The 23249-nt window shown below is 36.0% G+C and overlaps 1 protein-coding gene across 7 annotated transcripts in view; it reads left to right on the top strand.

Moving 5' to 3' along the window:
• LOC125911570 (sodium channel protein type 2 subunit alpha) overlaps window positions 1–21747 on the top strand; it is an 84752-nt gene extending 63005 nt beyond the window's left edge. For 4 of the 7 annotated variants that reach the window (XM_049615559.1, XM_049615563.1, XM_049615562.1 and 1 more), the window contains exons 18-26: window positions 1605–1759; window positions 3352–3525; window positions 7700–7822; window positions 10099–10380; window positions 11654–11707; window positions 14746–14883; window positions 15251–15355; window positions 18674–18944; window positions 20552–21747. In XM_049615559.1, the coding sequence (XP_049471516.1) occupies window positions 1605–1759; window positions 3352–3525; window positions 7700–7822; window positions 10099–10380; window positions 11654–11707; window positions 14746–14883; window positions 15251–15355; window positions 18674–18944; window positions 20552–21747 (2498 nt within the window). Of the gene's footprint in view, window positions 1–1604; window positions 1760–3351; window positions 3526–7699; window positions 7823–10098; window positions 10381–11653; window positions 11712–14745; window positions 14884–15250; window positions 15356–18673; window positions 18945–20551 lie in introns of all 7 variants that reach the window. The other 3 variants (XM_049615566.1, XM_049615561.1, XM_049615565.1) reach the window with 1 other exon arrangement.
• Window positions 21748–23249: the final 1502 nt, after the last annotated feature.

The following is a 23249-nucleotide window of genomic DNA, read 5'->3' as shown; positions in this document are numbered from 1 at the left end:
GAAAAAAAAAAAAACAACACCTAAATTTAGTTCCATTTACTTTATTACAATGAATATTTTCAGGTCATGTAAATCTTCTTGATCTTTTGAGAAACAGAAATATGAAAAAGATCTTGCCCTCAAAGAAACAACAAATATAATGCTATTTATTTCTTAGTTGAGAGGCTAATAACAATGTGCATCATTAAATTTTCATGAAACAAAGGCTATGATCTGGCTGGCTGGCATTATAAAGTAGCATCTGATAAATATCTATACAGTAAAATATCTGCTCTTTTCAAGATGAGGTTTCCATTTTTCTATTCATTGATCCAGAGCCCTCTTCCTGGTTAAAACCCTATGTCATGACTCATCTGTCTCCCACGCCCCAGCATCCTGCTGTGTGTGTGCTGTCAGATCCCATCACTCCGCCTTATTTCCTGATTCCTGACCACCATCACCACGCTTACCTTGTTTTTACTTTCTTAGTGTTCAGTTGATTGAATTTCAACTTCTTTCTTCTATCCATTCAGTCCCTTGTATAGGTAGAGATCATTCTACACCCATGTTCTTACCATGTCCATCTTCATAACTCCCAAATAAATCCTTCAATGTTTTACTCATACACAGCATATAAAATCTAAATTCTCCAACTGACTCATTCAGGTTCCTTTTTTAGATTGACTCCTAACTGTCTCCTTTATGCAACTTCTAGGTCTATTATTAAGTTTTATTGATGCCATTGTTTCTCCATTCTTTTACAGCTCCTGTACCAAACCTGATTCTTACCTATCCCTCAAAGTCTAACCCGAAATTCATTTTGTCTACAAAGCTCAATATCAAAAAGTAATCTGACCGATCAGTTCTCACAACACTTTATTTAATTTGTGATATTATTTATTTTCTGTAACTATAGAATTTGTGAGCAAAACTCCTGTACTTAAAATGCACACTTTTTGTTAAAGAAAAGCTATGTTTACGCATTCTAGTATTGTAATTTGTCCAGTACAATTCCTTGAATGCTGCAGATATTCAATAAATATTTGTTGACAAGCCTTGATAAACTATAACTCAGTATGTTTATATACACAAATTACACAAAGGTGTTTACGGCATTGTTGCTGATAATAGCCAGAATTAAAGCAACATATTCAATAATAGTGGAATAATTTTATGGATTCTGGTTAAGTCTGGTAATCTTATTTAGAGAAGTATTATGAAAACTTTCACAGTTCTATTTATTTGTAAAAAAAAGCAAAATGTATATATTATGCCATGAAATGAACTACTTAGAATTCAAATGTCCATATATAAATGGAATCACACTCATAAGATGATAAGATGGAAATATCAACTTTTGGTGATTTTATTTTTCCTTCTGTTTTTCTATATGTTTTTATGATGTAATATAACCCATTATAATAATCACATAAACATAAAAAGTATTTTTGAATGAATGATTTAAAAACTATACAGATGACTTCTGTTTGCATGAGTGGAAGACATCTTTAAAAAATAGTTATGTACAATGTATCAGGTAATAATTTAGAAGAGGTTCCCACCAACACAAAGGTACATAATCCAAGAGTAATTCTCTTTTCTTCATTTACTTTGACTTATTGTAGACTGTGTACGGAAGTTCAAGTGTTGTCAGATAAGCATAGAAGAAGGCAAAGGAAAACTCTGGTGGAACTTGAGAAAAACTTGCTATAAGATCGTGGAGCACAACTGGTTTGAAACCTTCATTGTCTTCATGATTCTACTCAGCAGTGGGGCACTGGTAGGTGACATATGACCTGCGCGTTTTCCTTTACTTGAAACTCTTCAAAAACCTCTTACAGGTTTTTAAAATCCAGTGCTTGTGAAGTAAGAAACATTGTGCGATATCCCTAGCACAGTGTGAGAGGCTCAGGAAATAGCAATTTTTATTGTTGTGGAATAAGTCTCAGATTGAATCAGGCCAAGTATGGTTTCTTATAATATTTAAAGAAAGGTACTTCTGACTTTTAGTCATCAGAGGTAGTTCTTATAAAGAGTGATTATGCAGGCATGATATGGGATTATCAGGTGAGTATCAACCTGCTTAACATAAACTCCATTTTGCAGGGAACTCACTTGTCTTGTTTGTGCTGATTCACTAGTGCCAATCACAGTGAATGACAAATAGTAGACGAACTTAATTGCTGACTAGTAGCAAAGTGAAAGCATTACAACTTAATTTATATCTGATTTCACTCAATGGAAGGGTCAGTTTGGTCAAGATATTAATTAATATATGAAAATCGTGTGACCTGTTTTCCCGTTTGGTGATACAAATGTGGCTGCATTTCTTTTATTTTTTCAGTTAGTCACTACCGTGTTTGGTGAGTGAATTTCGTTAGGGGGATTATAGTGTTGTAAGTGGAGGCCTCTAACCCTGCCTCTGATTTGACTAAGAGTCCGTCATCCTGCCATGTACTTGAGCGAAGAGAGCCAGCCCTGCGTTTTTAATGCCAACAAAGAGGGAACTCTGAAGTCTCACCAGTAACTAGTGTCTTCGCTGTCTTAGCTCTTGGTTCTCAATCATACCCAGTCAAATCTCCCCAAAGTGCACTAACATGCTGACACAATGGCTGGCTTCTGGGGTGCTTCCAGCTTAGCTGTAAATTGAGCTCAAAAGACTTTAGGTCCTTGTTTTGAGCCCTGGTCGCAAGCCCACATCCCCTTTTCTCCAAAAAAGAAAATATTCTTTTGTCCTTAATCCAGACCACCGAGTTATCCTGATAGTTTTTCCTATAAGGGGATTGAGTTAGATAAGTGGTCTTTTCATTCCAGAACACCCAAAGGCTCCTGAAAATGAGTTCCCCAACCTCTCCCAAGAGCTCTGCAAAATGACACAGGGATGGGAAGAGGGAGCTTCCCAAATACACACCACACACATGCCCAGATTGAGCAAGAGAAAAAGAGTGGAGAAAGTGATAAACCTCTGTCCCTCTTTCTGCAGGTTGGGTGGGGGAGGGAGGGCTCCTTGCCTTACATTCGCATTACTGAGAGAATACATTACAGTGCACTGAACAAAGCAGATCTACTCACACTTGATTTTCTCCCTCCTGCTGTGGAGAGATGGATCTGACAGTCGCAAAATTTTTAAGCTCTTTGAGATACCCTGATACCCTAATTTAAAAATTATTTTAATTCATTGGCTGACGGAAATGTGCAGCCAATAGTCATTGCATGCAGGTAACTATAAAGCAAAATGCCACTATGGGAAATGGGAAGAAGCCTTCCAGACTTAAGCACCTGAGTAGAGGCTTGCAGCATGGTTTTCCTATTAAGACATCAATTAGAGACAGTTTATGACAATGAAATTCATTGGAATTTTTTCACTTACAGGCCTTTGAAGATATATATATCGAGCAGCGAAAAACCATTAAGACCATGTTAGAATATGCTGACAAAGTTTTCACTTATATATTCATTCTGGAAATGCTTCTAAAGTGGGTTGCGTATGGTTTTCAAATGTATTTCACCAATGCCTGGTGCTGGCTAGATTTCCTCATTGTTGATGTGAGTATTCTGCACTTTCTTGTTTCATCCCATTGGCATGATATGATAGTTCTAGCAATGGTGCCCAGCACATAGTAGGCACTCAGTAAAAACCTCATGTATATATAAATGGTGATTCCCATTTTCCCAATGAGAATCTACCCCAAAATGTTTTTTTGCTGATTTAAATTCAGATACTTTCATAGGTGAAACAGTCAAATGCTGCCTTACTTTACCTACTGATTTAGTTGCAAATTAATATTTAAATCCCAAGTTACACAAAATATATTAATGTAGAAGTTTTGCTTTTCTCATTCTTACCTTTGACAGAATTACTGTATTTAAATTCCTCACAGTTATCTTTGACGTTAGTATTTTTGTCATCATCAGAGCGTATTGAGAGGTGTTTGTCCCAAGATGGATTACTAATTACAAGGAAACTTGAAAGTCAAAAAAGCAGGAGACACTTCTTGATTTGTGGGATGATTGAAATAGATTGGCTGTGGGCCAATTATTTCAGAGTTTTATTAAACTGCCCTGGTGTTGAAAATAAAGGTGGAGTACCAGACTATAAAAGTCTTTAAAAAAATTGAATAGGAAGTTGCTCTCTGGTTTCCGAGGGAGTACAGATCTCACTTTTTATTCACAAAAGAACAAAAGAAATAAAAATCATTTTCCTTTAGTTCCAGAGACTTACTTCTTAAATGCCTTTTAAATCAGTAGTCTATGCATAATGGGTAAAAAGAAGTTTAAAGGCCTTTTCTCTAGAAAAGACTAGGCAAGTCAGTGGGGACAGGGGACAGGGACATGGGGGAGGTGACAGGATGATGCTCACAGCCAGCAAAGGAGGAGGAGGACTCTGGAATTTTCAGGAAAGCACAATGTGCTAAATAGTGCATTTTGAAGATAGTATTCTGTTGATTGTAAATCCTTGGAATTTAAAAATTTTTTTAATGTTTATTCATTTTTGAGAGACAGAGAGAGACAGAACATGAGTGGGAAAGGGGCAGAGAGAGGGAGACACAGAATCCGAACCAGGCTCCAGGCTCCGAGCTGTCAGCACAGAGCCCAATGTGGGGCTCGAACTCACAAACTGTGAGATCATGACCTGAGCCAAAGTCAGTCACTCAACCGACTGAGCCACCCAGGCACCCCTGTAATTCCTTGGAATTTAAAGACATATTTTTAACTTGAAATATTTTGATATATAAAACTTGCATATCATGCCAGTAAAAACAACAAAAAAAGGACCCTTTCATGAAGAAAGTTATTTTTTATAGTTTCAAATGAAAGAAAAATCAACTTTTAATCCAATATAAACTTTCTAATCACCAAACAGAAGAAAAAATTATGAGACAGAGTTCTTTGAATTTAAGGTGGAAAATATCTTTGTTATATATTTTTTCCTAATCTGCCTAAAGCAAATCCACTATTAAATGTAATATATAAAGTCTTCATGCAGAATTACATCAAAAGTTTTCTGGCAATATAGGAAGACAATAAAAAAATACTTAAAACCACATTTGATTGGACAGCACACAATGAAAAAATATACCAAGACTATAACCTTTGATTTCCATAATGGGATTATGGATGATACTTTTCCTTTTCTTTATTTTCTGTATGTGGTTATGATACATTGGTAAATTTATAATAAAAATATCTGCCATTTAATGTGTCTGTGTAATATTAAAGGCATTAAATCAATATGACCTGAATATAAAGAAATTCTTAGGAGAAATCCAGTTGTCCTGCAGCTGATGCTCATATTACTGAGCATATCCTGATATTTACCTTCTTAAATTTAAGGAGATTTCTTGGGGCATCTGGGTGGCTCAGTCAGTTAAGCATCTGACTTCAACTCAGGTCATGATGTCACGGTTCCTGAGTTCGAGCCCGCATCGGGCTCTGTGCTGACAACTCAGAGCCTGGAGCTTGGTTCGGATTCTGTGCCTCCCTCTCTCTCTGCCCCTCTGCTGCCCGCCCCCTCTCTCTCTCTCTCAAAAATAAGTAAACATTAAAAAAAAAAACTTCTTAAGACAATATGTGAAACTCATCAATACCTTGCTTTATATCAAATATATTATTGATCTTCTGTTTTGTTATGAAAGTTACAAATATGAATGTCCTTTTTCTAGCTTCTGGCTTAAAGTCGACTAATGAGGACAGATATATATACAATGAGAAGATGATGTCGGTATTAGAAGTGCTGTTCACTTCACTAAGGAAGGGGGAAAGGCTTTGTGAGGGCAGCACAGTGTAGGCTGGAGTTTGAGGAATGAGAGCGTCAGCAGGTATAGATAAGTGGAGGGACGCCAAAGCGTTAAAATACCGATGCATACCAAGCAGGGCCTGTTCAAGAAACACATAACACTAGAGGGTAAGAACAGTGCCACAGGGTGAGGACAAATGTATTGTAGTTGGATGATGACGTAAGAAAGGTAAGTTTGAGAAGTGTTTAAAGTATCTGAGATGCCATCCAAAGAGATACAGAAGCCCATAAAGCATTATCTATGGAAAATAACACAAAAAGCTTGCTCTACTAGAGAGAGAAGTGTGGTGGGGTAGTGCATGATTGAATAGAAAGGGGATAATTCAGAGGCCAAAAGACCAATTAGGAGATTGCTCCAGAAAGATGAGAAAGCCTGAATGTATCTCCTTCTCACATTTCACTACACAAGTCACATAAAATTGGGTAATTTACCATTTCTTTTAATTAGCCAATACATATTGTCCCTGTTCAGAATTTTTTTCTTATGCCCTACTTTTACCTTTCATTCTTTAATTTATGCTTATTTCTTTTGGATTCTGTCTTCAGGGAAGATTAAGTAGTCCAGGGCCTCATATTTTATATGCAGAAAATCTTCACAACGAATGACAATTCAGTAACTTTAGTTTTCAATTATCTGTGAAGAGAGGGCTCACAAAGGCTAAAAGTTTGGATTTTAGGAAAAGTATGTAAACCACTTAAGATAAATTTTTGTAGCTCAATTTTTGCCAAATTTAGAGGTTTTGTTATTTCACATTTTATGTGCCAAATTACTTCGAAGAAGTTTTGTTGGAAAAATTTTCTGTGTACTTCATTTATTTTTTAAAAAAAATATTTTTTTCAAATACCATTTACACTATGCTCTTAAAAGTTATATTACACATCTATTTTTATTTATTGCTTTTGAAATTCAAGTGCCATTTAGAAAAAATACTTTTTCTTAGATTACGTAGTTTTAATGAGTTTTCTATGTACTTTCAAAGGAAATCAGACATTTCTGTGCCACCAATAAGAGTTCTTTTCCTTTTTAGTTGAGATTTTAGAACTTCTATCAACTACATTAATTGTCTGTATAAATGACCCAAAAAATATTGTTCTGGCAATTTCTAATTAGTCATACTAAAATCTCAGTTTTTTAAGAGGGTTATTTTTATTTTTATTTTTTAAAGTTTATTTATTTATTTTGAGAGAGGGAGCAGGAGGGGCAGAGAGAGAGGGAGAGAGAATCCTGTCAGTGCAGAGCCCAAGATGGGGCTTGAACCCACAAACCATGAGATCATGACCTGAGCTGAGATCAAAAGTCAGATGCTTAACCAAATGAGCCATGGCAGGCACCCCCTGAAATCTCAATTTTTCTTTTTTTAGTTAATTATTTTAATTTGACATAATTAATGGTTTTATGCCCTCGTAATGAAGTTGACACAAAGACAAAGCCACTATTTAGAGGCCTAGATCTTTCTGAGTGTGTTTGTGCTCAGATTCACCAGTGGTTTACATACTTCACCTGTGTACTTGCACTGTTTTAACCTTCTTCCTTGCGGGTGTGCTAAATAGAATTTTACAGATCTGTAGATAAAGATTGCACTTCTGTGGTATTCTGTTTCTTGTTTTACATTTGATTAAAAAAAAACGTTCTTGTCAAGAATCTTGAAAAGAGAACATGTATAGCTTCTTCTTTCTCATAAGTTTATGGCAGTGGTTCTCAAAGTATGGCTGACAGACCAGTATCTTTAGCCTTACCTGGGAACTTGAAGAAATGCACATTCTCAGGCCCTACCCCAAATCTGCTGAATCAGACTCTGCCTGCCAGCAATCTGTGTTTTCAGCAAGCCCTCCAGGTGATTTTGATACTCACTAGAGGTTGAGAACTACTGGGTAAGCATTTTTGTCTATAAATAAGAAAACTGTGTTGCTTTCTCTGTATAGGTCTCATTGGTTAGCCTGACTGCAAATGCCTTGGGTTACTCAGAACTTGGTGCCATCAAATCCCTCAGAACACTAAGAGCTCTGAGGCCATTGAGAGCCTTATCCCGGTTTGAAGGAATGAGGGTAAGAACCACTGCTTTAGAAATTGCTGGAATTATAATTGAGAACAGACTGACATTTTCTACCTCAGAAATGACAAATCCATGGAGACTTTATGTCTTATACATCCATACTGATGTAACCAGTTGATCAATAAAATTTGTCAGATGTCCATAAACTTGACACTGTTGGAGACACTCACATAATAGAATGCCCAAGTGATTCCTTCTAATTAGAAACAATTAGACCGCTTCTAAGTAGATTTTTCACTCTGTGGGAAATCTCAATCATGTTGCATAGACTTCAAATGTGAGACAAGATTAGTTATGTTCATTCCATTTGTAAATGTGCAGGAAATTCCACTGACTGTAATTTAAAACCACCAAAGAATTCCTCATTTCTTCATTGCTCCTATGATGTGTTGTGAGTCTTTTAAAATCTGAATCTGACCCTTTAGCTTTCAAACACAGGCTGAGGTGGCTAAAAAGTAGGCCAGCTGTGGAAATCTAACAGTCATTTAGAAAGGTGGTACACAGGGACAAGGAGGAATTTGTGTTGCCGTTTGTCATCCCCCGGGTACGTAACCTGAGAACACACACCCTCAGCACGGAGGAAATGATGACGCCCTGTCTCTGTGGATTTAGCTATTCCAAAAGAAACTCTTAGAAAATGACACTTTTTCTGATATTTGGAAATAGTTACTTGGGACTTCCTATTAATGTTTCAGACATAACCAGAAATGAATGATATGTGTAAGTGTGCGTGCTTGTGTGTTGGTGTGCGCATGGTTGCATAGAAAGGAATGGTTAGCTGTTAAATTATTTTCACCTTACCAATTTAAAATCAGTAGTAGTTTTAATTTAAGAAGGAGAATCAAACTGTCAGTACTAAAATAATTTTTCATATTTTCTGTATCAAATTTGCATAGATAGTCCTTCCATACATCTGTCTTGGAAAACACGTGTGTTATTTCTTTGCTATCCAGTTTTGTGAGTGTGTGTGTGTGTGTGCGCGCGCCTGTGTGTGTGTTTTAAGTCTTGTAACCAGTATCATCTCCTCACATTTGCAGAGCATTCCTTGTAGTGAACTTAAAAATGAACTGTCAAATCCACAAGTCCCTCTGAATTATTAGAGAGTTGAAATTCTAGTAGTAACTTAGTACTGTATTAAGTTCTTTTAAAGCTACTTTCATTTAAAAACACATTAAAATATTGTCCTTTACTGACTAGGCTCCAGGTGCCAATTTGCAGATGAATTGTGCCTTTTGCCAAGTACTCATTTGGTATTGTTGCTGTAAGATACCGTTACTCATATATTTATATGTATGTACGTATGTACTTTTTATACCATAAAGCATTTGAGGAAGGTTAATGCATGTATTTCTCATATTTTACATGTCTGTTCATCGATAAAATTTATTTCTGGTGTAGGTTAGGTGCACTTGCACAGAAAAAGATATTTTGCTGAATATTTCCTTGAGGGATAATTTTAAAAAGTGCTGAAAAACGTTTCCTGGAAGTCCTAGTTAATTGAGAAAGCTGCAAGGAACAAAACCATTCAGTGAAGACCTTGGGATCAAATTGCAGTGTTTTATGAGAATTTTCTTCTGAAAGGGATTCCCCAAAGGAGGATCAGAAAAATGAAATAACTTGCCCAAAGGTGCACAGCTAATTTGTGATGTAAACCGGCCCACAGATCTCCTGCCCTCCAAACCCTTTTCTCCCCAACACATGATCAATTTCCATGTTTCGATCTCTGCTCCAAAGTTTGCATGTGTAGGGAGAACCTAGACTACACTGTTGGGACAGTCCTGGCTTATACTTGCGTTCCCAGAATAATTATTATTAGTGTTCCCTTTTGCCCTGGAAAATGACCCTCACGTGTTGTTCTCCTTTACTTTCAAATTGTGGATAATAAATTTTATGGTTTGCAAATTTTTAGAAATCGTGATATCCACATGGTGACCCTGCTTTTACAACCACGTCATTATTTGCACCCCTAATTATTCTCTCCACTTAGAATTAGTTCCATTCTTTGATGAAAATGTGCCATGTGTATGTTCTTACCTCTTGAGAAAGCATTCCTACAATATAAAATTTATTTTATACTATTCTGAACTGTAATTGTAAAGTTTTGTTTTTTTTTTTTTTACTGGAGCTGCCAGATACTGCAGATAGTTTCTGCCCAGTATTTAACTTTAAGAACAGATATCTTTTCTTTCATTTGAATGCTGTTCTTTGAATAGTGTTTAAAACGGCTGTTGACTTTCCACTTGTTTTCCCTTCTCGTTTCTGTGCCAGGTTGTTGTCAATGCTCTTTTAGGAGCCATTCCATCCATAATGAATGTACTTCTGGTTTGTCTGATCTTTTGGCTCATATTCAGTATCATGGGAGTGAATCTCTTTGCTGGCAAGTTTTATCATTGTATTAACTACACCACTGGAGAGATGTTTGATGTAAGTGTGGTCAACAACTACAGCGAATGTAAAGCCCTCATAGAGAGCAATCAAACTGCCAGGTGGAAAAATGTGAAAGTAAACTTTGATAATGTAGGACTTGGATATCTTTCTCTGCTTCAAGTAGTAAGTAACCACTTTATTATTCTCTGTGATGTCTTATTAACATGAGTTTGAAACCTCCCCCCTCAATATTTCCAAAAACGTATTTCTCAAGCCCGTCTGCCTAGATTCTTTCTAATCATTGCTGAACTAACTTTTCTGCACCATGTTGGAAACTGGAAAGCTCTACAAAGTTTACAGTCTTTCAGACTATGCATTAGGTACTCTAGAACCAGTCCCTTGTTACTGACATTGTTATGTAGGTTCCCACTGTTTTACCCCACCCCTACTCTGAGCAAAGTAGAGGCAGTGGCCCTAGGGTGGGGCTGGAAACGTGTATGTGGGTAAGAGGAGGAGTGGTAGATCTCTGTACTCCTTGGCCACCAGACAGTACCAAACCCTCATCAAGTCTTCACCCACTTAACCTTCACCACCACCACAACCAAGCTACCCCACCTTAACATCTGTCACACCAATTCCCACCTTTCCTGCCTGCTGCTTGAACTCCTTCAGATAGGGAGATTGCTCTCCTGCAAATAAAAATCTTCCTATCAAGTTCATTATATCTGTTATAAATTCGTAGACAATCTATCCCGCTTCTCAACCGACCACTCCCTGAGCTGATCCACCTGCATGATACCCAACACTGTATGAATATTAGGGGGAAGAACAGATTCTGTGGCTCTAAGAAACTGAAAAAAAATGTATAAGATTTTTGTTTTCAGGTTTGCTATGTCTGCAAAAAAACCATAAATATTTAAAAGAGTGCATTGCTGCTGAATGTATTTGCTTTCCGACTAGGAAATTACTTTGTTTTATGGAATAATTGTCTTAAAATAGTATAATCAACAATATGTAGATTTTCGAGAATAAAGCATCATGATTTGTGATCGGTGAGAATACCATTTAGAAGAGAATAAGTAGAATGGAAAGCATTACAATCAAGCAATGCAGCATATTTTTCATCTTGTCTGATGCTAGTTTCATATACACCAAATTATTTTATCAAATTTTATGTTGTATTCTCATGGGCATATCAGAGTCAAAGGTTGTTGATAATTGCTTTTATGATAGCACATTGTTATAATCTTCATGGCTTAATTATAGGTTTATAGAAGAACATAAATTTGAAGCATTTTCTATGATATTACAAACTTTGACCAGAGTTTAAATACTAACCCCAAACTATTTTGTATACCTGTTTTTGAATGAATCTTGGTCAATCCGATACTTAACTTTCTTTTCTAAAATTATCATTTGTGGGGGAGAAAAACTAAGTGGTCTGACTTTTTTACAGGCCACATTTAAGGGATGGATGGATATCATGTATGCAGCTGTTGATTCACGAAACGTAAGTCTGTTTAGAGGAAAAATTGTTTAATTTGATCCAGTGAATATTTCCACAGTGTTGTAATTTACTGGTAAATAAAACAATGAGTCAATTTATAGAAAACATCTATTTTACAAAAATAAACTATTCAACCTTGCATTATTTCTTCCAAAATTTGATTTGAATGTTTTTCTCTACTCACTGTAAATCTTTTAACACGTCTTTTCTATATCTAGCATGACACCCAGCACTTAAAAACTTGTTGATTTTGCAAACTGAGACAATTTATTTTTGGCTCCGATAGTTCTGGCCATTTGTGCATTAGAAGCTCTTAACAAAGAACGCACTTCCTTTGTCTGTCACAGATTTCCTCCATCTTTTTATCTTCCTTGTAATAGAAGAATCTAATGGTGGAAAAACAAAACAAATCAAAACAAACAAAACTTTAGTGTTTCTCTCTGGGATGTGAGATTTTTGTGGTAGAAGGCAGGGGCCTTCACAATCTACTTTACACACCTCAACACTTTTGAAATTTTGTGTACACTTTTCATTAATTTTTTACTGCTTAACAAGGAGAAAGGAAATCATATTTTGGAAAAAAGAGATTGCCTTCTGGTATATTGCCGGAGCATAGCAATTAAACTCAAAATGTTACTTCCCTAGCACCAATAACCAGGTGGTAACTGAGAAAGAACTCCTGTGGGGTTTTTTTCACCTTATTAAAAAAAGAGAGAGAGCACAAGAACTAAAAGCACAGCATTGTATCTCTGTATCAAGAATCCCAGTTATGTGCTCTTTTGAATAATAATAATAATAATAATTAATTATGTATTACTACTCCCTCAGCTAAGGGCTTTCTTATACTATCACATTGAATCTTAAGTAACAATGTTATTGTGTGGTTGACATTAACTTCATTTCACTACTGAAACAAAGAGGCTCAATGCATTAAGCGGTTGTATGTTTTTGAACTCTGACCACAAGCATGAGCTCATAACCACTTTCTTCTACAGTAGTTTCCTACTTGTTTTGATTAATTCATTTAAAGTTCTCTCCACCTTCCTTATCAACAGGTTGATATGCAACTTACCTTCAGTTTCTTCCTTAGTAACTTAGAAGACAGTGTCTGCTACATAACTCCTCAGCATTTAAGCATTTTACAAATGATGAAATCCAAGTGGACATCAAAATTAAGAAAAGTTGCTTGCTCTTATTCTCAGTAGTCATCAGAGAAATGCAGATTTAACCCAAAATGTGACATTATTGCCTAATTGGCAATATTAAAAATTATGACAATACCAAGTATTGTCAAGAATAAAGAACAATAAGAACTTTTAATGCTACCGGGAAAAAATAGATAAATATTTATTTTAAAAAGTTGAGCATTATCACATTATTTAATAAAATTCAAGGTATTCTTTAACCTTGCAGTTTCATTTTTAGCAATATATCCTACACTTTTGTGCATGCATAGCAGAATCTATGTACAAGAATGAACATAACTTTTTGGTCTAGCAAAAACTGGTAACAACTCAAAAGTAGTAGAAATGGACAAATAATTAAATATTATACAGTGGTGAAATGATATACAAATACAGCATATGCAACACCATGGATGAATCTTAAAAATATAACAAAGTTGGGGTGCCTGACTGGCCCCGTCAGTAGAGTATGTAACTCTTGACTTCAGGTCATGAGTTCAAGCCCTACATTGGATGTAGAGATAACTTAAAAATAAATTTTTTAAAAATATATATGTAAAACAGAGTTATGCAAATGTGTCCACTAGACAAAATGTAGACAAAACTAATCTTACTGTTCAAGAATGCTCACTTAGATGTTAACTCTAAGAAAAAGCATGGAAATAATTACCATAAAAGGATAATGATTGCCTTTAGTAGGAATTATAGAGTTTATATTTGGGAAGGATACACCAAGGGTTTCTGAATTCTTGACGATGTCCTGCACTGTGACATTCACTTTGTAACAATTTATTACTACATTTTACCCTTATGTGCTATGCACTTTTCTGTATATATAGTATTTAATTTAAAAACATTTAAATGTATCATTTTCTATCACTGTTTGCTATCTACACACATAAATGAAATAAAAGTCTCATCAAAGAATATGTACTTTTACAATACTTCTAATATTTTCCATTTTACTCTATTTTATTAGAAAAATATATCAAGTGGGCCGTTACCCTCTACATTGCTTTCATGACACAATGATACATTCCCTGTATCCATTACCACCTGGGACTGGTTAACTGAGTTGGTTAGACCAATATCCTGTATGACCTGAGCTATAGATTATAGTTAATGCTCAAGCCAACTGTCACTCTTTTTTTTTTTTTTTTTACCAAAAGTGTGCTGGACAAGAGAGGGTATCATTGTTACAGAAACTGTGCCTAAAGCCTACTGAGTAGGCTATACACTTATTTTCAAGAAGGAATGATCCAACAGATGAACCCATATCCACACATACAATAATAACTCTAGCCTATGAAGAGAAATCTGTAATAGAAATCAAACCTTTGCACTCAGTTATTACTACTGGCCAGGCACTGTTTTTTTTTAAGCCCTTTTCATATATTAATATATTTAACATTTTCAACTACCCTGTGAGGTTAAGATTCTATTATTTCCATTTTACAGATGAAAAAACTGAATTAGAGAGAATAAATCTTAAAGGTTTTAACACAAAATAGTGTGACTCAAACATCTCTTTTGCAGGAAGAGGAAATCCTCACTCTGCATGCCCTACTGGGGGACTTTGGGGAAAGTGCATTCATAATCTAAAAACTTACTGGGTGAAGTGAATTTTAATTATCTAGACTTTTCTATGAGTTGTTTTACTTTGTCAAATCAGTGAACAGTCTTGTAGGACTCTTCAATAAGCATGTTAGATTTGATGTTTCTTAAAATCTCTTTAATGTTTGCCCTTTTTTTTATTCCCAGCAATTGAGACATGCTTTGAGAATTGAAAATTTGCTGATGTCCCTTTTATAAAACAAGTAGTGGTTCTAATAGTTATCATTCCTTAATATTTTGTAGGTAGAATTACAACCCAAGTATGAAGACAATCTGTACATGTACCTTTATTTTGTCATCTTTATTATTTTTGGTTCGTTCTTTACCCTGAATCTTTTCATTGGTGTCATCATAGATAACTTCAACCAACAGAAAAAGAAGATAAGTATACTAAAACTTCTTCTTTATTCTAAAATGTGAACTAAACATGTCACACTAGTTCTTTTAGGGTCTAAAATGTAATCAGCAAAAAAGAAGGAATATAAAATTCTGAAATTATCTTGAGATATTTAATCAATTGTGAGTTTTTAAGTAATTGCTAATTCAGATAGCATGTATTGATATTTTCAGTATAGAAATGTGACTGATTAATACAGAATACTTTAAAGATTGAATATATGCATCTCTGTAAATACAGATATTGGCAACATTAGAATAGCAAGTGGAAGCGATTTCACACAATTTCTGAGGTAGATTTTATAACTAGCAAAGAACATGATTTTAACAAGTTTTGCTTTCATTTCTTTACTTTGGAGGTCAAGACATTTTTATGACAGAAGAGCAGAAGAAATACTACAATGCAATGAAAAAACTGGGTTCAAAGAAACCACAAAAACCCATCCCTCGCCCTGCTGTAAGAATAACATACTTTCATTCCCAGCAAGATCTATGTTATTTACAACTTACACAGCCCAAATTGCTAGATACTAGTACTTTTGTGAATTTACAAAACAAAATTTCTATCTTAGCAATGTGACTAGCAGCTAGCCTAAATAGCCTAAGTATATGTGTAATAGTCTAAGTGTATATATATTATATATAATATAATGCACAAATTACGTATTATATATAAACATATAAAATACATGTAAATAAAATATTTCAGACTTACATGCCAATAGTATTACATAGAATTGATGTCACTGAGGAGTATCTAATAATGTAGAGAAGAAAACATATCCATACATACACTGTGTGGAAATACTGAATGTTCACAGAGCGTGGTGGGGATGAATTGGAATATTCGGTACATCTCAGATTTGCCACATTTTCTGTCCAACTCTGCAGATTGATTGGAATCATTATGAAATAAGTCGCAGGTTTTGTTTTTCCTGGTTTTAAAAATATTTCATATTTCCCCTACCATCTTGCTTCTAAATCTGATGACATCATTCTGAATTTTTATGGCTCTTCCAATTGTATATTATATGCCAGTAGCTGCTTGGTTGCTGCAGGGAATTACTGTCTGGAAGAAAAGAGCCCTTTAACAGAAGGGCAGTGCATGTGTGAAGGCCTTGAAGTAGGAAGGCCAGTGAGGCTGGGATGTAGAGAGTGGGGGCTTATTGGAATGTGTGGAGAAAGAAGTTAGGGCACACAGACTTTTCTGAGCTTTGTATGTTATGTTCAAAAGTTGCCTTTATCTTTAGAGCAACTGGAAGAGATTGAAGGGGACCTGGTCGTTTTCAGTTTTGTGAAGATAACTCAACCAGTATTGGCAGGGGCAATGTGTATGCTTATTAGATTTGTTCTGGAGCTGACTGATAGATGATGATAGGGTATGATAGGTAGCGATGATAGGTAGCCTGAACCAGAGTCATGTGGAGATGAATTAAAGTGGATGGATTTGTGAGCTGTCACTAGAGTACAATTACAAAGTTTGTCTATTAATTGAATATGGGAAGCAAAGAAGAACCCAACAAAGAGAACTTATGAGTTTCTACCATACACACTGGATGTCTAGTGTCATGCAAGGTATGAAGAAGGGACATGCATGGAGAAAAAAAAAATCAGAGATGCTAGCTTGCAGAATCTGGCAATCAAAAAAAGACAGGAATAAGAATGAGTATTTAGAAGTAGCAAAATAAGGTTTCTTAAGACTGAGAGGTAGGTTTTTGAAACAAAGCAGGAGTTCTGGAGAAGAAGAGTGTGAAGAGGGGGAATATAGAATAAAGTCACATATTTTAGAGGGATGAGTCCTCTAGCAAATATGGAATCATATATAAAAAGATATATGTGAAAAGTCAAGATAATATGAAATGCAAAAGGAAGTAGAAGAGTTTCTTGACACTGATTTTGATGCTCCCAAAAAAGAATAGAGACCAAAAGAATAGGATATTTCTGAGAAATTTGGAACTATCCTGGAGCAAGTGAGGGAGAAAGGATTCCTAATCATCGTCAAGGGCCAAGATGAAGTGAGAGAACGTAAATCTTTGGCAAACAAAGCTGCCAGGGTTACATAGCTTCCCGCAGCATACACTACATCCTGGGATTTAAGTTGGAGACAACAATTAGGGACTGAGGATTGCAGTTATACGTTGAAGTGACCCATTGGAAAGCTACCTGGGCAGGAAAACTAAGCTTTTTATTGATAAAACCTTCTAATTTTAAGCAATTGTGAACCTCCTACACTGTAGGTGTTAAGTCTACGAGAAAAAATGACACTGCTCCAGAGCCTCCAGACAACTAGGAGAAATAACTAAAACAAATAAATAAGAGCAAACCATATGCAATACAGTGTCATCAATTTTATGACAAATGTAAACATAAAGTTTTCTGAGGACACGGAGTGCTTAAAACTTAAAACTGAATTCAAAGTCACCAGAGAAGGGGTGAAGGAAGTCTCTTTTAGTACAAGGAGATAAGATAAAATGATACGGTAGAATCTGCAAATTTTATTCAGAGGGATAGGAAATATCAGAAGGGTAGAAATAAGAGAAACATAACCAGACTTGGAAAGGTAAGCTACAGTAAATAAGAACTAAGAAGGAAGGTTTGGAACTGGAATTAGACACATTTATTAAGTTGAAGAAGGCTTTGGAAGGACAGACTCACCTGAAGCAATAGAAGTCCAGTCCAGTAAGCCAGATACCTGTTCAGAGAAAAGAGAAAAATACTACAAACAGGAGGTTGATGTCCAAGAATTTGCATAGGGAGTAATGGATGTCTCTCAACAGAGAGGGAGAACACTAGTACAGAGAATCCAGATGGATAGACTTGTCAGAATCTGGGAAAGCTATGAAGTGTATAGGTAACAGATCATCCGTGGTTCTAGTTAAGAAAGTACAGGACAGCTTAGTGGAAGTTAGGTCAAGGCTTGAGCCCCCAAAATCTTGAAATACCAAGCAGAAGTAGGCAAAATGATATAAAACAGGGTCCAAACAAGTAGAACTGGTAAGGTGAGTTTCATAAACAAGACATAAAGCCATTCAGTGCTTGGAAATAAGGTCCAAACTGAATAGGGCAAAGGTTGAACATCTGATTGTGGACTATAACTTTTATAAAGATTATTTTATTCTTTCAGAAGAGTTACCCCATATAATTTCACCCAGCTTTTCCTTATTTTAAAATCTGGCATAACCATAGATCAGTAATCAAAGCTAAGAAATTAATCTTGGTACAATACCATTTAAATAAAATACAGAACTTAATTACATCTCACCAGGAGTTCTAAATATGTCCTTTTTCTTGAACTATAATTTTTTAAAACATCTTCCCAGCTGAACCTTAAGGTACTCTGGCTTTGGGGAAAGACGAGAAAAGCAGAAACTAGAAAAAAATAAACATGAGAGAAAAATCTGGAGAGCTGTTTATTGGTACTTCAAAGTTTACTTTGATACCCCGTGCCAATACATGGGATGACAAAGATTTGTTATAGTGGCAAATATTGGCTGGCTGTCCATCATATACATGGTGATGTTATGGTTACTGAGAACACAGTAAGTGGTTCTTAAAGTCAGTTTACAAAATCTGGTATCATGAACAGTATAAGTAAAACAAATATACTTGGAAAAAGTTGTGTATTCCAGTATACAAAATGTTCTTCCAAGTATTACATAAGCATGGCATGTTTTTATAAAAGCTACATTTTCATATTGCTATGTTAAAACCAGATATGTTGAATTTGATTTTTTTTTTATGTTCCTAAGTGAATTTTACATACTCTTTGTTCCAGAACAAATTCCAAGGAATGGTCTTTGATTTTGTAACCAAACAAGTCTTTGATATCAGCATCATGATTCTCATCTGCCTCAACATGGTCACCATGATGGTGGAAACTGATGACCAGAGTCAGGAAATGACAAACATTCTGTACTGGATTAATCTGGTGTTTATTGTTTTGTTCACTGGAGAGTGTGTGCTGAAACTAATCTCTCTTCGTTATTACTATTTCACCATCGGATGGAATATTTTTGATTTTGTGGTGGTCATTCTCTCTATCGTAGGTAAGAAGAGGTACTTTTACTCAATTAAGGAAGTTAGTAGTAAAAATTTGTTTTAAAATTTTGAAAATGTTTCTCACTAATCTTTCTCATTTATCCCCCCAAAATCTTAAATAAAAGTCTAACGTCCATTCTTCAGTTTGTCATTTCTCTTGTTGCATGCTGTGCATGAACTGATATGTAAAAACAAGATTTTATATTTTGCAGCTTTCATTTATCATCTTGTCTCATTTCACAGGATGATAACAGGAACTTGGCATAACAATCCTGTACTCAATCACACTCCGTTGATATAGACAAGTATTGCTTTGAATAAATAATTCACACACACATACACACAAAAATTGTTAGAAGTAGTCAAATAGTCCATAGATAGGATATTGATAATTGGAATAGTTTGTATGTGTGTTTATATATATTCACATATATATAAGCTTCATCTTACCTCTGGGTTCAGATATTTTCTATGCTTTGTAATATTCTTTTTCCAGAAGTAGACATTTTGTTCAAAAATCCAAAACAGCTTCATTGTCATCAATACACATTGAGTAGTGAAGTATAGGGCATTAAATGAGGTGCTGGCAGTAAATATAAGAGATTTAAGACAAGGTTCTGCCTCTTAGAGAAGAGAAAACATAGAAGGAAAAATTAGTATTCCACCATTTACACTGCTTTCTCTGACAGACTAGAACACCAAAACAATTCTCCATCCTGTGTGATCATCACAACAGTGCCGTGAGGTGGTCATTTAGCAATTAAGGGACAAGACTCAGGAATCATGCAGACCTGGCCTGGAGCTCGCCTATTTCCACTAATTACTGGCTCTGTGACCTACAACAAGTTACCTCTCCAATCCCTGACTTTCCAGAAAATATTTCAAGTGTTATTGGGAGAATTAAATGAGATGATATAAGTTGATGCATTTAGTATCATGCCTAGAACAAAGAAGAGCCCCAGTAAGTGCTAAGTTTAACAACAACAAAAGTAGATAGAAACTATCACCATCTAGTCATGTGTAAAAAAAAAAGAGAGAGACAGACAGACAGAAACAGAGAGAGAGAGAGGATTCAGTGCCAAGTTATGTCTGCTGCAAAGCCTGGATTCTCTCCTGTCCATCATTCTGCCACCTTCCAAATAAAATGGATCACAGCCATCTCAGGATAAGATCTCTCATATTCCTGATCCAAAATCACAAGCCTTGTCCATTAGTTATTTTGCCAATACCAGAACTAGAATTTTAGAACTATAAATCCACTTCTTTGTTTGGTTGCCATATGCTCTGTAACATCTTTAGGTCTTCAGTGGTTGAATCTTTCTTTTGATAGATGCTTCTCTTGAACTAGGAAAAATGACCATTGATACCTTCAGTATCAATACCTTGTATGAGTGCCTTCAGAGGGATTAATGTTATAACACCAAACATACCAGTTTCATTTTGCTAAATAATGCAGAATATGCATGTGTCTATATATGTGTGTGCGTGTGTATGTGTATATCTAATTCTCATGCCCACATTTTGTAAAACTAGTGATTATCCAATTCATGTAAGTTTTCACTCAAGGCTATTAAATATAGCACTACTTTTGTTATTGTTTCTTGATTTTCCACAGGTATGTTTCTGGCCGAGCTGATAGAAAAATACTTCGTGTCCCCTACCCTGTTCCGAGTGATCCGTCTCGCCAGGATTGGTCGAATCTTGCGTCTGATCAAGGGGGCGAAGGGGATCCGCACGCTGCTCTTTGCTCTGATGATGTCCCTTCCCGCCTTGTTTAACATCGGCCTCCTGCTCTTCCTGGTCATGTTCATCTACGCCATCTTTGGAATGTCCAACTTTGCGTATGTTAAGAGGGAAGTTGGAATTGATGACATGTTCAACTTTGAGACCTTCGGCAACAGCATGATCTGCCTGTTCCAAATTACCACCTCTGCTGGTTGGGATGGATTGCTAGCACCCATTCTTAATAGTGGACCTCCAGATTGTGACCCTGAAAAAGATCACCCTGGAAGCTCTGTTAAGGGAGACTGTGGAAACCCATCTGTGGGGATTTTCTTTTTTGTCAGTTACATCATCATATCGTTTCTAGTTGTGGTGAACATGTACATCGCTGTCATCCTGGAGAACTTCAGTGTCGCTACTGAGGAAAGTGCAGAGCCCCTGAGTGAGGATGACTTTGAGATGTTCTATGAGGTTTGGGAGAAGTTCGATCCTGATGCCACCCAATTTATAGAGTTCTCCAAGCTCTCTGATTTTGCAGCTGCCCTAGATCCTCCTCTCCTCATAGCAAAACCAAACAAAGTCCAGCTCATTGCCATGGACCTGCCCATGGTCAGTGGCGACCGGATCCACTGCCTCGACATTTTATTTGCCTTCACAAAGCGTGTTTTGGGTGAGAGTGGAGAGATGGATGCCCTTCGAATACAGATGGAGGAGCGATTCATGGCATCGAACCCCTCCAAAGTCTCCTACGAACCCATCACGACCACTCTGAAACGCAAGCAAGAGGAGGTGTCTGCTGTTGTTATCCAGAGGGCTTATAGACGCTACCTCTTGAAGCAAAAAGTGAAAAAGGTTTCGTGTATCTATAAGAAAGACAAAGGCAAAGAAGGCGAAGGAACACCTATCAAAGACGATATCCTCATTGATAAACTAAATGAGAATTCGACTCCAGAGAAAACCGACGTGACACCCTCCACCACTTCTCCACCCTCGTATGACAGTGTCACCAAACCGGAAAAAGAAAAATTTGAAAAAGACAAATCCGAAAAGGAAGACAAAGGGAAAGATATCAGGGAAAGTAAAAAGTAAAAGGAACAAAGAATATTTCATTTTGTGATCAATTGTTTACAGCCTGTGATGGTGATGGATTAGTGTCAACAGGACTCCCACAGGAGGTCTATGCCAAACTGACTGTTTTTACAAATGTATACTTAAGGTCAGTGCCTATAACAAGACAGAGACCTCTGGTCAGCAAACTGGGACTCAATAAACCAGAAAAACAGCATCGACAGGAGGTTTCTGTTTTCACAACCAGCTGACACTGCTGATGAGCAGAGATGTAATGGCTACTCAGACTATAGGAACCACTTTAAAGGGGGGAGGGAAGTTAAATTTTTATGTAAATTCAACACGTGACACTTGATGATAGTAATTGTCACCACTGTTTATGATTTAACTGCCACACCTGCCATATTTTTACAAAATGTATGCTGTGAACTTATCACCTGTTGTTTTTTTTTTTAATTCACAGGTTGTTTACTATTATATGTGACTATTTTTGTAAATGGGTTTATGTTTGGGGAGAGGGATTAAAGGTAGGGAATTCTACGTTTCTCTATTGTACAACTGGATATATTTTAAATGAAGGCATGCTGCATTTCTCATTCACACGTGAAAAAAAAATCTCATCACAAAAAGAAAGAGTTTACTTCTTGTTTCAGGATGTTTTTAGATTTTTGAGGTGCTTAAATAGCTATTCATGTTTTTAAGGTATCTCATCCAGAAAAATTTTAATGTGCCTGTAAATGTTCCATAGAATTCACAAGCATTGAAGAATTGTTTTATTTTTACATAATCCATTATATGTACATGTATATATGTATATATGTATATGTGCGTGTATATACATATATATGTATACACACAGACACACCCACCCCATCACATGATCATTCACAGTCCCGGCAGCATGACTATAACATTTTTGATAAGTGTCCTTTGGCATAAACTAAAACTATCCTATCAATCCTTTTAAGAACCTGAATTGACCAAAAAGCATCCCCCACCACTTTATAAAGTTGATTCTGCTTTTTCCTGCAGTATTGTTTAGCCATCTTCTGCTCTTGGTAAGGTTGACATAGCATATGTCAATTAAAAAAAAATAAAAGTCTGCTTTGTAAATAGTAATTTTACCCAGTGGTGCATGTTTGAGCAAACACAAATGATGACTTAAGCACAGTATTTATTGCATCAAATATGTACCACAGTAAGTATAGTTTGCAAGCTTTCAACAGGTAATATGATGTAATTGGTTCTATTATAGTTTGAAGCCGTCACTGCTGCATGTTTATCTTGCCTATGCTGCTGTATCTTACTCCTTCCACTGTTCAGAAGTCTAATATGGGAAGCCATACGTCAGTGGGAAAGTGAAGCAAATTGTTCGACCAAGACCTCATTCTCGTGTCATTAAGCAATAGGTTGCAGCAAACAAGGAAGAGCTTCTTGCTTTTTATTCTTCCGATCTTAATTGAACACTCTGTGGTAAAAAAAAAAAAAAAAAAAAAAAAAAAAAGCCCGACCGTACGAACGTA

The sequence above is a fragment of the Panthera uncia genome (genome assembly GCF_023721935.1).
Source record: "Panthera uncia isolate 11264 chromosome C1 unlocalized genomic scaffold, Puncia_PCG_1.0 HiC_scaffold_3, whole genome shotgun sequence".
Classification (NCBI taxonomy): Eukaryota; Metazoa; Chordata; class Mammalia; order Carnivora; family Felidae; genus Panthera; species Panthera uncia.
Note: the sequence above shows the minus strand (reverse complement) of the source record. Positions and strands in the feature narration are given on the sequence as shown.